Source organism: Condylostylus longicornis, unplaced genomic scaffold (assembly GCF_029603195.1).
Source record: "Condylostylus longicornis isolate FDR11 unplaced genomic scaffold, ASM2960319v2 ptg000135l, whole genome shotgun sequence".
NCBI classification, from domain to species: Eukaryota; Metazoa; Arthropoda; class Insecta; order Diptera; family Dolichopodidae; genus Condylostylus; species Condylostylus longicornis.
The window spans coordinates 15,393,380-15,412,977 of record NW_026578103.1 but is presented as its reverse complement, the minus strand read 5'-3'; the positions used below and the strand labels follow the sequence as shown (position 1 = coordinate 15,412,977).

The window sequence follows — 19,598 nt, the reverse complement described above, 5'->3', positions numbered from 1 at the left end:
ATTCAAACTTATACAATAAAATCTTTTATGTTTATAAAAATTTCCTCTGTTCATTTAAATAAATACAACAAACTATGAAACAACAATTTGATTTTACATTTAAACATTTTCAAATAAAATTTATTCGATAAATTAAACAATTTTTTTTTTCTTTTTAGATATTTTTATTATTATTTTCCATTTATCTTTATACTTATACGTTCTAAAAAGTATTTCAATAAATAATTTACATACATATATACACATAAACATGAATAAAAATTGGAGCATGAATTAATATTATTGAAGAACTTTCAACAGGTTTTCAAATTAGAATGAAGAATATTAAGGACCTTTATGATTCTTATCATAATATTTAATTTATTTAAGTAAGTTATGAGAAAGAATGAGATTTTTTATGGAAAACTTAGGAAAATTTTCTCTTTTTTTTTTTTGTTATTTTTTTTTTTTTATTTATGGAAATACAAAAGTGGTAGTAAATTTTTATTAAAGCTTATTTGTTTTTTGGTTCTACGTTTTTTTTTTTTTTGGTTATTTACGATATTTTTATATTTTTTATTATCCCATCATTATTCGTTAAAGCGTATATAATGTTAAATATTACAAAAACAAAATAAAAATACCCTCAATAGCATACCACAAAAAAAAATAATAATGGGAAAAAAATCCTTTAAACATATTTTTTTCTAAAAAAAAAAAAACAAAATACTAACAGTAAAATTTTATATAATTTGAATACGTCAAAAATTATTTGTATACTTATTGACGTAATAAACGATATATACGAGTATATAGGTGGTTGATTTGATTATTCTCAATAATAATAACAATAAGGCACCCACATCACCCACATTTTATTGATATTAATGCCTACCATTTTAATATTAACGACTTATAGACTATAATAATGCTCAAGAATAACCGAAAAATATTAAAATGTAAGTATAAGGATAAAAATTAAATATAAAAATTATGAGATTTACAAAATAAGCTCTCCATAGGCACAAACAGACACACATATTTAAATCTTTTATTTAAAATAATTTTGAGAAAAATTTCTTTAATCAATTTAAAAAAAATTTTCATTTTTATTCTAATATTTTTTCTCAACACTGTAAAATTTTGCTGTCAAATAACAAAATTTCAAGAATTTTTTTTTTATGTTACATTTATTTTTACATATACGTACATACTTTAATACTCGTATATGTATGGCTATCTAGAATGTAAATACACAATACTCACATATCTACTTTATATGGTTAAATTTTATTAGAATGTAAATTTTATGTGTGCAGAAAGTATCTATAGATTTGGAAAAATCTAAAGTAAAACTGTATTATTAATGTATGTATGTACATATACGTACATAAATATAATATGTAAAGAAATATTTGCATATTATAAAATAGAATCAAGATAATATAAAAACTTGAAAAATAATAAATAAAAAAATAAAAATTTTTACATTTCATACATTCATATCATACACATACGTATGTATGTATGTATGTCTGTATGTATGTAGATATTCTAGTATTCTAGTGTATGCATGTTATTTGTAAATTTTTACCCAAAATTAACAATGTACTCGTAAATGGTATAGTTAAAAAAAAAATAATAAATTCAAAGTTAATGATGGAAAAATGTTTTTCTTTATAACTACAATACATATACATATACATATCTATGAATGTATATATACACTTATTCTCTTGTGATGAGAAAATAGAATGAACATAAGAGGATAATACACTTCTGGTTATCTGAAAATTAACCCATTAAACTTTGTTTTTATGTTTAATTGCAATATATGTACGTACTTTTCTTTTTTTGCTAATAATAAAAGATACTATTTGTGCATTTAGTGTATAAGTATATACACATATATATATGTATATCCATATAACTGTATACCATATTAGTATATGATGTACTATTGTAAAGAATTCTTGTAACATTGACATGATTTTGTCCTTGGTTAATATTTTTTTACTTTGACTTTATATGAATAAATGTATTTAAAAATGTACAATGGCATACGTACCACTTAGCCCACAAACAAAACAGGGAAAAAATGGCAAAATTAAATAATTTTGCAAAAAACGAATTCAAGTAATTTTTTAATAGAAAATTTAAACAATAGAAAAATCAAAGTAAATAGATAAGTAATAGATTTTTTTGAAAATGAACTATCAAAACAAACATAAATTTTTTCGAAAATTTTCAAGTCCAAGTGCCAACAGAACTTTTTGCAAATTTCTTTATTCGTTTTGTACAATTTTAGTTGTCAATTGTAAGCTCTCGCAAGGTTTAATCATTGTTTGAATGGATCTTATTTAATCAGAATTAGATTACTATCTAGTTAAAATTTTTAATTTAAATTAACTAACAAATTAATTTACGTACATTATGTGCCTTCTTATAATATTCATAATAACAACCAATTTTTATTCAACAATTTTTTGTTAAAATTGAGCTTCTTTGCAAAACTTCAAACTTCAACCAAATTGAAAAGAATTTAAAGATCGCAATAAATTTATATAAAATTTATTTTTTTTTGTAATTTATTAAATAAAAATGTTAATTTAAATTAAAAATATAAATATATACGTATACGTATGTATATATAGAATATGTATATATGTATGTATGCATGTATAAAACTATAATATGAAATATTAGTAAACAAGGTTGTTATTTTATTTTTAAATAAATTTAACTATTAATGAAAAAAAAATTTTTTTTGAGTTATTTTTAGCACTTTTCCAAAAAAAATTTTGAAAAAAGTGCTTATTAGTTTCACTCTGTCCGTCCGTCCGTCCGTCCGTCCGTCCGTGTGTCTGTTTACAAAACTTCTACACCCTTGAAGATAGAAAGCTGAAATTTTATATATACATAGATCTTTACTAGAAACTTATTTTCGTAGAACAAAATTTTTACCTATCTCCCCCCCTCTAGAAGTTATACCCCCCCAAAACCCTAAAAATGGCCTTTTTTAAATATTTGTTGCAATGAAACCATAAGTATTTTTGAAATTTTGCAAACGCAGAAAGGCAGCGGCTTGCTTCCCCTAGCGCGGTATACTATAGTTAAACTTTAGAAAAACAAAATGGCCGTTGAAATTTACCGTTATCTAAAGTCCTTTTTTTCCAAATTTTTGATGTCGTTTTTCTTCTAGATCCTATATTCTAGAACTTTGAAATTTTAGGGGCTTTTAGACATTAACAAATAGTTCATTTCGTTAGAAGAAATTTTTTTTCCATCTCCACCCCCTCTCAAGTTATCACCTCTTGAAAATCGTAAAATTTGAATTTTTGACACCCTATATTTCAGAAACCGCAAGCTTTTCCAAATTTTTTTAAACGCAAAAAGCTAACGGTAAATTTCGTGACACTAAAAAATATAATTATTTTTCTTAACTCACACAATTAACCCTTAAAATCGAGCATTATGTTAACCCCTTTTTATGTTAATTTTTGCTTTATTTCAAAGACTGCATATATGCGTCATCCTAAATATATGCAATCCTAGTAATAGTTTTGTATATGAATGAAAATAATTTTTATAGTGTGATAGGTATACATAGACTGTATTTAAAAGCAGAATTTTCACTTGTTGAAGGGAAAAGTGCTACAATACAAACCATTGGTTTGACCCAACTTTATTTATTTTGATTTTTACTACATGCTTACTCTTAAGTACTTATGTGTCTATTCAATCAATTGAAAATATGTTAACTAATTGAAGGACACATGCTATTATAAAAATTTCAATTAAAATGTAAACAATTGAAATCAATAGTATTTTTTTTTTGTGTCCTATGAGAATATTTTTATTTTTTGTTTAACTTTTTTCTGACTTTTTTTGCGAATCAGTTTCAAAACTTCCTTAATTTATACACAATAATGTAAGTTATTGTTTTTGTTTCTTCAACTAAGATCATTTTTCTATCATTATATTTATGTGCATATATGTGTTTGTAAGATGTTTAGTATGAAAATTTTTCTTTTAAGTAAAATAATTTTATTATACAAATATACGTATATGCTACTAAGTATAACGTAGACAGTATTCTGTATTGTCAAAAACAAAGTTTTGAATCCGCCTTTAAATCGTATTTAAATCCAAATTTTGGGATAAAAAGTTTTGAATTTCAAAATTTATAATGTCAAAATTGACATTATAAATAAAATTACAAGTATTAATACCATCTTAATTCAAATAAAATATTTATAATTTTTCCAGGCTTTTCCTAATTTCCTACTTCAAAAAGTCAAAAATTAGCGCTATATCAACTAAATTATTAACTAACGTATACTAGCAATACTTATGGTTAAAAGTTTACAAAAAGCATATATCCAGAAATTTTTGGATGCACGACTTTTTGTTCCCTGCATTTGCAAAACGCATTTTATACAATTTGAAATGCGTAACATTGTAAAATTTTCTTAAGATACAATACGGAATGTGATATGAAGTTTACGTTTTTTTTTTTACGATACGGAATACTGCCACATCATACTCAGTATCGAAAACACGATTTTACGACATTAAAATAAAAATATGTAATAGAAATTTTTATATATTTTAATATAGCATGACATTAACATATAAAGGCTAATATTCATACATAGTTAGCATAAACTATAATACGTAAAAAGACCATATAGAGACGATAGCAAGAAAAAATTACATACAAATATACATGAAAAAACGAAAAAAAAAACTAAAAAAATATTAAAAGAGAAAGTAAATTTCAATCAATAACCATAAAATATTTAAATAAATTGACATAAATTGTCATATACATAGCACATATATATACATATAAATTTATGGAATGTTTCATCAATGAAAACTTTTTATATGTCATTATTAAAATAAAAGTATTTTTGAAGTATAGACGAAATGTCAACGTATTTAATTTCATTTAATTTAATGTTTTTATTTACAAACAATTTAAGATTTGTCATTTCTTTTTTTTCTTCTGACAATGAAATCCTTTGTTTAAATATGTTTGAAACTCATTAGCACAATATTACTCAGTCTACTGAATACAATTGCATTTATTTAAGTCATAATCATTCAATTTGTACTTTGAAAAACAATAATTTTAGTTATAGATTTTTTTTAATTAAATTAAATATAATTTTAGTAATGTTAAAAATAAACTTTTATTATAATAGTAATTTATTACTTTTAAATAGGTAATTATAGTCTATCTCTTTCTACAATCTACATTCTTAATACCTTATAGATAATTTTTTTATTAAAAATGTCGTTCTTGGTTTACACAGTCCCGAACTCATATGACAGTAGATTTTTGTTTCATTATCTTTCTTTATAGAATAAGTATCAAAATTTTCGAATTTTTCTCTATATTTATCAAAATTTAAAAGCTTATTACAATAATATAAAAATACGAGATCATTTAAATGTTCACAACAAGCACGTCTGCAGATTACGAGTATCATACGAAAATCAAAATTTTCAAGGATTCGTTCACACATTGTAAAAATTAACGCAGCAATCCTCGTTCCGAATTTTGTATTTGAGCTCAGATACAAGTATGTTATAATGAATTGCTACATATAATTTTCAAATGTAGTACAAAATTAATTTATTGTTTTAGTATTTTAAAAAAACATTTTAAATGAACAATATATTAGAAATAAATTTATTATAGCATGTTTTATTCTTCAATTATTATTATATTAACGTCATCCAAAAACAATTTAATTTAGATACTATTAATTGATTATAAAAAAGGATAATAAAATGTTAAAATAAAAATGGATTTTTTTATATATGCGTATACTTATATACCATTCTACAGTACATATACAACTTATAATTGCATTATTTTTGACCCTCAGTTATCTATGTTATAAAAACTGCGTCAATCAAATCTTTTTAAGTAGATATGTATGTTTATTATGTTTATAATTTTACAAATAATTTTATTTATAAAAATACTATAAAATATTAATGTATTGGGCGTACCGCTGCTCACAAGGAGTTTTTATAACATGCAATTCAATTATTTATATTCTATAACTTGTTCAAAAAAAAAAATTGTATATACTTATATATACACATTTATGTATGTGCAATTTGATATAAAATATTTATCAAACAAGTCATGCCAATTTGCTATTAAAATTACTTTCTAATTAAAAATATATATATATATATGTATATAAATATATAAATATATATATATATCTATATATATTTCTAGTATACATAGCATTTACCAAGAAAAAGATTTTTTTTGTTAATTTACGCTTAAAATTAAATACTCGTAATGATGATGAAATCAAAAATTTGCAATTAAATTAATATTGGTTAAGTTAATTAATTTAATATTGGTTTTTTTTTTTTGTATTATGGTTACGTTTCTACATATGGGGAAGAGGAAGAAAATCCGTAATTAAAATTTTACAAAATACTTTTAAGTCAATATTAATTCTAAATCAGGTTTATTTTCAAAAAAAAACGATTTTGGCATATAATATAATATTACTTGAAATGACTTAATTATCAATTTTTCAACAAGTTTATTTTAATTAATGCTATAAGTAAGTACTATAATACTTAATATCAAAATTACGAGTACTATTTATAATTATCAATCATTTTACAAATAGATTATGATGAAAATAAATTAAAATAACAAAATTAATTAATAATTTTTTATAAAATTTTAGAGGAACAACAGAATAAATTTCGGTTTATTAAGTAATATAATTTTAAATATGTAGATGTACCTATACTTCAATAGAGAATGTATATAATAGACACTATACAATTTTATTCTAAATTGATTTGTATATTCTTAGAAATTAGAAATTTTAAAAAATTTCTCCGATATTTTATGTAAAGAAACCTTTAATAATTGATTTTTAGATTGACTTCAATATTTCGTAATTTTTTGCAATTTCAATTTTTTTATTTATATACTTATTAAACATAACAACAACTAAAATTGTATATAATAAAATTAAGGACAAGTACATTGCTGATTATTAATTACATTAACGAAGAAACGAACTAATACTTATATATATAGAATCAGTCACAAAGGATGAAACAGCAGGAAAATAAAAACATGTTTTTGTATTTTTTATGAAACCCTCATCCTCCTTCTAAACATACTTTCACTGACCAGAAACTTTCAATTTATGTATACTTATGTACACACGATTTTTTATCTATAATGACTATAAATTAAATATTATATGTATATATATACTTATTTATATTTGCTGGAAATGTCATTATTTACCCCCTTTATAATAAAATAATGAAATATAACTAAATAGAAAAATATAGAAATACTGTAAAAAAAAACAAGAAAATTAATAAATATACTTAGTTGTACGTGTATGTAGTAAAATCTGTTATTTTCTCGACTGGTGTTATACTATCAAAAAAAAAACTTAACATTATATTTACATTAACAAAAAAAAATTATAACTGTTGAAACTAGCACACAAATCTTGTTTATTTGTAATGTTATAGAAAAATATTAACAAATAGAAAAAATTTATATGAAAAGAACAACCAAACTACAGAAAAAAGTACTTTAGTACGTAAAAAGAAAAATTTAATTTCTTTAATATATTTTAATATACACATATTATACACTCAAGAATATGAATACTATATGTAAAAATACATTCATAAATGTACGTATAACAATAAGAATACTTATAAAACATTGAAAAAGGCGTAGGAACTTTTACAAGGATGATTTTATACACAAATTAAATAAACATTAAAGGATATTAAAAGAAGACTATAAATAAATGAATATAATTGCATAAACATATATATGCATGTACATAAATACATACATATATACATTCTAATATAATACGAATATAATATTATTATAGTACAACTACAGTGTCTACGTGTTATTTTAATTGAAAAGAAATTCTATAAGAAAAAAAAGGGTAAATAATATGTAGGTATACTTGTATAAAAAGGAAAATAAAAAAATTATAATCTTTTTAGAAAATTGATACCTACACACAAATAATTTTTGCATATTTTATAAATTTTTTATTTTATTTTATAAGAACATAAATTTTCTTTAATCATTTTTTCCAAGTACTTATTTTTAAAATGAATTTGTTGTATAGAGAATGAACTTGTACACCAATAATTTTTAATATTTAATTTCAAATTCTTTAATTAATTTTAAGTTAGAAAAATGTGTAAACTTGATCATATACAATTTTGAATATACTTCAATCATTATATTTATTTAGTATGTAATTTGCATGATATTATAAATTTAATTAATTTAAAAAAATTATACAAATATAATTTTTTTTTTTTTAATTACTAGGTATGTAATTGATTTCAAAAGATTAAAATTATTTTAAATATAAGTACGAGTATACGACTTTTATAATTGCAATATAAAAATTGAAGTCAACGACAATCAAACAATACATACTTATACAATGGAATCTCTATATATAATGACATAATGCCCACATAACGAACATCCAGTTAACGAACAATTTTATTTGGTAGCATTTTTAAAATTTTTTATAAAAATTGTGCATTCTATATTACGAATCTCTATTTAACGACATTCTCTATATAAAACAAATAAATTCAAATTTTCCATTTCTAGTAAATTTCCTCTATATTTAATGAGAAAAACAAAAAAAAAACATCTTAAACAATTTTTTTGTCATTTCGACTAATAAAATTTAGTGTTAATACTCTCTTTTATGTTAATTGGCATTAGGTATTGACAATTACCATGCCATCAGTAGCAGTTATTTATAGAAAAGAATAAATTAGAAAAATTAATTAAATAAATTAAATTTTAATCAATTAATTAAACTTTTTCAAAATTTAATTTATTGATTTAATGATTTTTTGTTTTTTATTACATTTTGCAAGAAATGTAAATGAATATAAATGTTGTATATGCCTAATAAAGTTTGGAAACAGAATTATGAATGTTCATAACATATATTTATGGCATTTATAACCTATATTTTTTGAGCTCTCTGAGTATACTACTTACGACTATTTATTATTTAATGAAGAGGATCTCTATAAGTGAATATATTGAATTGTGTTCATAATAAGTATGTAAATAATTTCTTTTTAACAAAGCCTCTATATTACAAAGAAAAATTTGGGATTATGGGTGTTCCGTATTCGTTATAACATTGCGTATCAACTACCTTTTAACAACAAACTACCCTTTTTGAGTGGCGCTAGTAAGTATTAAATTTTTTAATTTAAAATAGCGCCACTCAAAAAAGTAGTTCAATTGTGTAATTACGAAAATTGTCTTCTGTTTATCACTACAAACTAAGTACACAATGGTTAAATGGAAATTCCACTACATGTATGTGTATATGTAATTAAAAATAAAAAAATAAACAAAAAAAATGACAAATTTAAATTGCATTTTATAGAAAACTAAAAATTTTAAAACTTGAAAGAAATTTTTATTTCAACTCATATTTAAAAAAAAAAAAACATATTTTTCCCCGCAATCCACACTGTTAGAAAACATTTTGAAAAAATTATCTTTGCTTACGAAATAAAATCAGTAAAATATTTGATTACAAACAATAAAATATTCACACTAACACAAAGAAATAGATGCGTTAAAGCCTAAAGAGAAAATTGTCATTCTTTCGTTGTTTTTGTTCCCTTGGGTATTGATTAAATTTATTTAGAGAATATCCATTATGGTTTTTTTTTCTGATTTTGCTGAATGAAGATTAAATTTTGTTTCATAGTCAATTATTTGATTGTACCAGTTTCTAATTTTTATTTTTTTGAATAATAATAAAGATATTTTTTTTATAATTACTTATTATAAATTCAAAAAAAAAAAATTATCTATTTTATTTATGCTATTCGATTTGAGTTCAAAAACTTTTGACCCAAAGTTTACTCGCCTTAATTTTGAACAAAAAAAAAAAAAGTTGGAGACTACGATCTGCAATCAATGTTATTAAATATTGCAAAAAAAAAATCAACAAAATAAAAAATATCTCATCCAAAAAAACAACAATTTCCTTTTTTTTTTTAAAAAAAAAGTGAGTACTTTAACCTCACTAGTCACAACAATCAGTATTGAGTTTGGAGCTTTTTTAAGCTATTTTTTTCGCTCTATTTTCTCATTTTTGCTTTTTTTTTTCGCCTTTTTTCATTATTTTATTTAACTTTATTTTCAATACCATTTTAAAATAAATATAATATTAAAAAAATATATAAAAAGTGTAAAAAAAAAATAAAGACAAAAAAGAAAATGAACCGTACAACGAACTCGTACACCATGTATAAGGTACACACAAAATATCAGCATTCAAAATAAGGAAAATAAAGAAAAATACAGAAGCTATAAAGAAAAAAAAAATTATACATACTGACAAATATTTTCAATTTTTAATTTAATTTATTTAACAAATATAAATACATACATAAGTAAGTACTTATATACTTAATTACATTTAATTTATTTTTACTTTATTTAGTTGTTTTATATATTGGTAGTGCAAACAAGTCAACTTATGTATTAAATTATGATTCCATATATGTAAGTATTTATATGTATGAAATCTTGTATAAAAAATATTTGTAAATAACCAAGTAAGTACATTGAATTTTGAATGAGTAAAATAAGAAAGATATTAAAGTTTTTTTGTTTAATTCATAGTTACATACCATGTTAAAAAACTATAAAAATTATGAAAACCATAAGCTAGACCTTGTATTGAAACTCTTTTAAATTATTTTAATTTTTTGTTTGTACAAATCTGTAAAATTAAATAATTAAGTACAGTAAAGAGTAGAAGAAAAGTAACTAATCTTAGAAAAATGATTTTTTTTTGAAATAATAAGTACTTTCGCTACAAATAATTTCAATTTTGATATTACTTAGCCGTCCTATTTTCAATTCTTTGCTATTATCCAAATTTAATTTTTAAAACCGTATATTTACACTAATTACTTTAAATTTTTTAAAAACGGCAATGAGAAACATTTACTTCGTTGGATTAGAAAACTTCAAATTTTATAAATTAGAGGATTAAATAATCAAAAACAATTCAATTTCGTACAAGTGTTTAGTAGAAATCGAATTATAAAGCAACCTAAGTAATTTTACTTTTTTTTTAATACTCACAAATTCATAAAAATTCAAGAAAGTGTTTAAATTAAGTATTCTTATTAAGTATGATCAGGTAACAATATGCAGAATTTGTAGAAGAAAACGATATGACATACGAAAATTAAAATCATCATGAGTTTCAAAAATAAAAGAAAAGCGTAAGGCTGATATTACACACATTTGGGGAACTAATAGGCCAACTTAAGGTACACTTAAGTTAACTATGTTATACTTAAGAAGACTACATAATGTACATATACGTGTATGTATGTTCGCATATATATATGTATATATACATATTCTCAATTTAAAGTTATATTCCGTATTGTTTAAGAAATCAAAGTAGTTACTATTTAAATGGTTCCGCTTTTTTCAAGGTTGTTGTTTTATTTTAATGTTTACTGTAAATATAAGAAAATACTGTTATCTCATTTATTTATGCTATTTTTTTTGTAGTATACTTACACATATTAAATGTATATACTCGTAAATGTCTATTACATACTAAATTAAATTTTAGATTTTCTGATAACTTAAAATTTTGTTATCGCCCACATATTTTTCATTTAAATACTTACTCAATGATTAAGTATACAAAGAAAAAATTATGAATGTAAAAAAAAAAACATCTCAGAAATTTAGTAAAATACTAACGTATTTGACTGCTCTCTTAAACTACTTCCATTTATTGTAATATATGTATAGGAATTTTAATTCATATACAGGGTAGTTCAATATTACATTTAAGAATGTGGTCTGGTAACATTTATATAACAATTATGACTATAAATTTTCAAAATCGAAAAAATGACTGTTCAATATGTACATACATAGGTACTTACATACAAATCATTCTTCAAGAGTTAACAACATCTGATAATGGTATAACATATGGCATATACATGTTTTTTATTGATATTGAGAAAATTGATCTAATAATTTACAAGATGTAATGGATAGCATAGACATTTGAAAAAGTAAAGTTTTTTTCCACCAATTTTTGTTTACTTAATTGTTCTATTTTAAGTCTATTTAAATGTAATTTACTACTTTATACAGTCTATTTATTAATTTATTGGGTAGTGAAATTTTTGTTTTCAATTTACTTGATTCATTAAGATTGATATTATTTGCTAGACACATCTTTTATAAAAAAGAATTAAACTAGTACTGCAAAAGAGTAATTTTGCAGTTCATTTTATGCACAAGTCATTCGCAAACATATGACTTATTGTTGACATTGGTTAAATAATTTTTTTTGAAATTAATCCGTTTATAGGTAGCCATGACAAATCCGAGACATCACGGTATGCTTTTGATTTCAGATATTTTCTATTTAATAATCGTATTAAATACTTGCTTATAAATAAGTATGTATATCACGCATAAACTGTGAAACTATAATTTAAATTTTGTATCATGCAAAAACTTTACAATTTTTACGTACTCAATTATTGAAAACCCGTTCACCTACTCAAATAGAAATATTTGAAATTATTTTTTTTTTTTGAGATAAAAATGAAATATGTATAAGTAAATATAAAACGGAAATTTAAGAATACAAAAATATCTAAACTTAAGTTTTATTACTCCCTTCCGCCTTCGAACCATTTGAAATTTCAAAAAAGAGAAAAAAAAAGAAATACATACAAAGGTTATTTATTTATTTAGTTTGAGTTTACATGTATACATATGTACATATTATAATAATAAAATTATAATATTGAATAGCAAACAAAAATTTTAAAAATTAATTTCAAACTTAATCGAATTTTCTGTGCTATTAAATCTTATATTTACAAATTAATAACTCTTAATCACAAATATAAAAACAAATTAAATATTACCTACATTAAGGTATCATATACTTATATAAACATATACTTTTAATTCATTAGTATTAAATTTCTGAAATTTTTATATGTATGTAATACATTTATAGGTTAATAGGTTATAACAAAGAGACCAAATCATTAATAATTTAAAATCCAAAATAAGTTTAAAACTATTTATTCATTTTATTCGTTGTTAATTTATAACTTAAAAAGTGAAATAGCTCGGTCCATAAGCATTCATGACATAAGCATATTAATTAATATAAACATATATATATATACATATTTTTATATGTATGTATGAAGTCAATTAAAAAGTATTTTATCTGAAACTAAAAAGAAAAAGAAGACGAAAAAAAAACGAAATTAAAATAAAAATTGTAAAATAATTTTCATTCATATTTAGAATTTCTGAGAAGAATGCATGACTGGATCTCGTAAATCAAAAAACAAAGAACAAAAACAAAAAATGAAATTTCTTTCAATCTATACTCCTTGGCTCTTTGTTTAAAAAGTAAAAATTTTCTTACTTGAATAATATAGGAAACAAAAAACCTAACTAAATACAATTTAGCATACACAAATATACTTATATTTTGTAAATAAATATTTCCTTACTTATTATGTGCAACTGCAAAATAAAGCAAAAAAAAATTCGAGAAGTAAAGTAGGTGCTTATTATTACGTTTTTTTTTTTTTGTTTTTAGCGTTCGCGACGTCATGTTATGCTCCGTTTATTGTTCTTTATTCTTTTTAATCATTTCATGTAAATTCAGATACTATTAACAAATAAAAATTTTAATTTTATTTATGTATATTTAGTAGTACGTACACAATTATTTTTTATATTGAGTCAGAATTGAGCAAAAGTGAAAAAATTAACATTGTAATTATTAACTATTTATTAATTATTTTTTAAACCGAAATAGTATTCAATAGCAATTGTTTAATAAACACTATGTATATATGATTTGAAAGTAAAAATTAATTATTTTGTTTAAATTTATTACAATATTACTCTATTAAATCAAAAATATGCTGTGACATAGGGTAAATTAATTTTCATTTAAAAGTAATAGTTATGTACTTGAATGGTTTAAGTACTTATACTAAGTACTTTTGAAAAAATTTTTTCTTTTTTAAAATATATATATTTTTGAATGAATCGCCTGTCCTATTCTTTATTTAATTTTTTAAATAATTTAGTTAAAAAAGCTGCTTAAAAAATATAGAACTTAATTAGACATCCGAACACTAATTTAATGATTAAATAGAGGATCAGTGATTAATTGATTTTTATAAAATTATTATTATAATCGACACTGTTGTATTTACAAGTACTAATTTAAATATTTACATAATTAAATTTACAATTATAACGAAAATTTTTAATTGTAATAAGCAAAAACATTTGAGTTCCTAATGGTATCAGACCACAAATAAAAACAAAGCCCATAAGGCTACTTGAAATTAGTTTTTATGCGCTTAAAAATAAAGAGAAAAGTAAATATTCTATATTACATAATGTAAAAAAAACAAGTAAGTACAATAAATAAATAAAATTGAATAGTAAATAGAATTAAAGATTGTATGTTTTTGTCGTCACTCTTATGACTGCAACAAAAACAAAAAAATTCAATGTTATATTTTTATAAATTTGTACTAGTAATTTATATATGAATTACAATATATAACTACTTGAATATACTTATGAGTACATAATACATATATGTTTCTATATACATACATGCAGGATTATATATTTATATAAATAAAATTATATAAGCTAGCTATATAATAAAAAATTATTGGGGACATTAGTTATTGATTTTTTATGTTTCTTTCTGTTCTTTTTTTAACATTATCAGAAAATATTGCATCTGTATACAAATTATATTAAAGCATTTTGTATGCAGTTCAGAGATGACCTGCTTTCATTTCAATTGTAACATTTGTTTTGTTTTTTTTTCTACCCTTAGTACTTAATTAACATAATTATAATAAATTTTGTAATGAAAAATTTAAATAAGACATGAATTGTGCTTAATGTTGTTTTGTAAAATAAGTAATAAATTGAAAAATGTTTTAGATTAAAAATTATATGTTGCACAATTTATATTGGAAATTTTATTAATAGAATTAAGTAAGTATGTATTTTTTAATTGTACATTTGACATAGCAATGGAAATTAATCTATAGGGAAATATCAGAATATAAAATATTTTGAAAATTTCAACTTAGAAAGAAAATGAATTTTAATTATGTATTTTGAAATAGAAAAATTTATTATGAAATTTAAAGTTTCTTTGTAGGTATTCTTAAATTTAATCAAAGTTTATTTCATAAATTGTCACTGTAAAATGAGTGAAAATTTTAAAATGAGTATTAAAAGAAGAAGATTAATAGTTAGATTTGTTTAGTTTTTAGTTTTTAAATATGGATAATTAATATTTAACACTAACCTCAGTTTTACTAAAATAGAAATAAATCAGGTAGGTGTTTAAAATTTAATTCTAAAGACTATTCAATTTTAAATTTATACCTTGGTTGTTAACTATCACGTGTAACTAAACGCCCCTTGACATCAGAATTACATCAATATTATATAAATATAGCTATACAAATCAGCCAGTAGCAGTTCTAAATTTTAATGTTCTACTTAATTCATTTTAGACCGCCTATATATACATATACATACATACAAATTCAATTAAAACTAACTCTTAATATACTTAACTAAATAGATAAGTAAATAATTGAAATATTTATAAATACTTATTTATCAATTGTAAATAGTTTCAATTGTTTAATTTGTACTCAGGTGAGTAAAAATTTTCTCTAAATTTTTTTACTTAATCAATAATCTTATAACTCTTAATATAAGAAATTTATAAATAATAAAATTATTGTAAATGATACTTTAAAATATCCCAGAATTATTTTATTTTCAATTTCATAGAATAAAATGCTCGTCAGTATATTTTTGTTGTTCATTAGTATATACACTCATGTATGTTTTTTTTGTATTATTAACTCTCAATTCGCTATAAATGATATTGAAGAACGTAATTATAGGTCACGAAATTCAACCTCTAAAATACACTGTATCATATATTTTATACATATGTATAATATATATAATTATTAACTCTAAGAATGATTAAGTATCGAACAAAAATTAAAACAAAGAAAATAGATTCTAAAGAAAATAGCTAGATATCTCATAAAAAAAAACGAAGAAAATAAAAAAAAAAGCACACTTACTTATTTTCTAGCTTACGAAGAAAAGATTAAAAAGCAAAAACATCCTACAAAATCATACACAAACATATTCAGTGATGGTGATCATAACTTTTTTTTTTTTGAATTTTTTTTTCAAGCATTGAATCATCACAAATTAATCTTGATCCCTATTATTCTTCGATCAAATTCAAGGTTATTTAATAAGAAAGTTTTATAAAATTATTTTCAGAAACGAAAAAAAATGCTAACGAATCATTTTCTATTTGAAAGCACTTCTAACCAGAAAAAAAAAAGCTGGAAGTTTTAATGTTTACGTTTGTATTTATTTAAGTGAGTATTTTATTTCCCTTATTTTATTTTTCTATTTTTTGCTAAACAAACAAAACAATTATTTTTCAAGATTAGAAAAAAGAGTATTTAAAAAAAAAGTTTAATTTTTTTGGAAATGACTCATCTTGAAATAAGAACTTAGGTAGGTACATATACTTAATAAATTTTTAATAACACTTTGAAATTTAAACTAAGTTTTAACCATTAGGCATATTTTTACAAGTATAAAATAATAGGCCGTTTCATAACCGCGATATAATAATAAAAACTTCGTTATATTTGTGTGTTCGAATCAACAAAAGTTGCTTACCTAATTGAATTATAAATTAGTATGATTGGCCCAGTTAAATCATAAACAACTATTTTAAAATCAAAATAGTTTTAATGGCTAAAAATATATTGCATATTCAACAATTTATGTTTTTGAAAACTTTTAGCATTATATTTAAGTAGTTAATGAAAAAAAAACTTCAGATCTTAGTTGTTATGGTTAATTGTTAGACTTATATTTATACATATTTGCCGGCTAACTAAAATTTAAGCAACAGTATTTGCTATTTAGAAGGTAAGTAGGTAAGTACATATGTACATATTGGAATTTCATTTTATTGGGAATTGATCAAAATATTTTTATTAAATAATTCGGTAGAAACCTAGTTACCTTATTAGAGTTAAAACAATCATTAAGTTCTAAGTAATGTAATATAAAATAGAGAAACAAGTAAAATACAACAAAAATAACATCGAATTTTCCAATAACACTAAGTAATTAGTACTTATAGAAAATAAACAAGAATATGATTAACTTTTAATTAAAGAATTTTAATTAATTTTTTTTTGATTCAAAATATTGATATTTTACACTTTATTATTGCATATTTTATGTAAATGAGTAAGTACGTAACATAATTTACTTAATTTTCAACAACATCATGTATGAACTAGTAGGTTTTCAGGTGCAGTAGATTTTCAACAATAGTAAGTATATTAAACAATTTGTAGTCATAATATAATTAATTCATCAATTTGTACTTACTTCACTAATGTGATTAGGTTTACATGCATACTTGTGTATTTTACACAGAAAAATAAAAAAGCTTGTATTCTAATTGAAAAATAAGGTATTGTAGACAGAACATTAAAAATTTCAAGTTGATATCACTATAATTCTAAATTAATAAATGTCTTGTAAATCCCAGGTCATTTAAATTTCAAATTTTAATATTAACATATTTGGAATTATAACCCTTATATAATTATAATAGTTCTTAAACAATAAATTAAATGTTGATAAGCTTAGGTTTTTATGCAGACTGGTAAGAAAATGCTATCAAAAAAACATTTAATACACAAAAACAAACTAAAACAATTAAACTAGAAATATTTTTTTTAAAGAAATTCAATAGTTGATATTACAAAATAAAACTGAAATAAGAAAAATCTTTTTGAAATATAATATAAATCTGCGTATGTACTTACATTTAAGTACGTACGTATATGAAAGATAAATATATTTACAACAACTTGTTTTATAAATTTTTAAATAGCTACATAGATATGTGCAAATGACTACTATTTAATAGCTATTTAAAACAAAAGAAACTATCTCTAGAAGGTAGGTATTTAAGCATACTAAGAAAAATTTATAAGTAAGTATACAGTTAAAAGACTTCCCTTCCTTAAAAAAAACTATTTGAATCTTAAGTCAAACTGAAAAAATATGATGCACATAATTTTATAAGAATTCTTAATTATTTATTAGTTAAAAATTTAGTTTTTTTATCGGAAATCTCTATATACATACGTACAATTAAACTAAAACTTTTAATCTATTTTTTTTCTTATCTTTTTTTTGGCAGATATTTGAAATGAATTACTTAATTGACTAACTAGTTTTCCTTTTTACGTGACTCACAATTCAAACTCGCAATGAACTAAACTGAAACCATAGTAAAGTATCTTACAAGTTTAAAATCTTGTTCATGGTTAAAATAAAGTGAAAACGTAATTTTTTTCTTTTTTCTTTTTTGTTCAAGAAATATCCTACTTTTATATATGCATCTAGTTACGAGTATACAAAAGTACACCCAGTTATTGTAAAAATTATTGTATTTCTATGAATATATTTACTATTGTTAAAATTATTTTAAAAATTATTGTAATTTTATGAATATAGAAAATTACTTACAGTACTCCGGAACATCGAGTGCATACAAATGATCCAATTGTAATGTTGGCATATGTTGGACCTTTTTGACCACAATCAAAACATTGGCGATTACCACCACTTGTTACTAATTCTCTTAAAATTTTTAAATTTGAATCGTCTTGCTTTTTTCGGACAGCCATTTTTCTTTTAATAATATTATTATTTTCTAATTATTTAAAGTTTTTTATACACAGAAATAATTTCTAGAAATAATTTTGCTTTATATGTGTATGTACATATAAAGTTATACGTACTATGTATTCAAAAAAAAAATTTTTTTAAATTCGATTTTAATCAAATTGTGTTAAAAGACCCAAAATACATTTGTTTAATTTTTGCACAATTTAATATAAATATTTTATTCTTAATGTTGTGGGTATATATTTCTGTATGCGTATACAATGCAGAATAAATCGTATTTTTTTTTTTTAATTGAAAAGCTGCTGTAAAACTTTTAGTACCCAATAAAAATGAATCAGCATACCTCTATATATGTTATATGCATTTAAATAAGTACGTTTTTCTTTTTTAAACTTTCACCTAGCCAAAGTGCTAATTTTCCTTTTTTGAATAATTTCTATTTTTTCTTTTATAATAATATTATATTCAATAATTAAAATTTATACACTTAATCAAATATTATTATTCACTATAAAATTTTATAAGGAAAAAAAATTTTTTCGTAATTTAAAATTAAAAAAAAAAATAACAATTCAAGCGAAATTAACTCGCTAATTTTTTAATTTGCATCCGTCATATACCCACTTTACTTTACAATTACACTAAAATTTATTCTTGCAAAGTGCAAACGTCAAAA

The 19,598-nt window shown here is 21.6% G+C and overlaps 1 protein-coding gene across 4 annotated transcripts in view; it reads right to left on the bottom strand.

Moving 5' to 3' along the window:
• LOC129614999 (probable cyclin-dependent serine/threonine-protein kinase DDB_G0292550) overlaps positions 1 to 19,592 on the bottom strand; it is a 47,872-nt gene extending 28,280 nt beyond the window's left edge. For all 4 annotated transcript variants that reach the window (XM_055530029.1, XM_055530031.1, XM_055530028.1 and 1 more), the window contains exon 1: positions 18,761 to 19,592. In XM_055530029.1, the coding sequence (XP_055386004.1) occupies positions 18,761 to 18,921 (161 nt within the window). In that variant the 5' untranslated portion in view covers positions 18,922 to 19,592. The remainder of the gene's footprint in view (positions 1 to 18,760) is intronic.
• Positions 19,593 to 19,598: the final 6 nt, after the last annotated feature.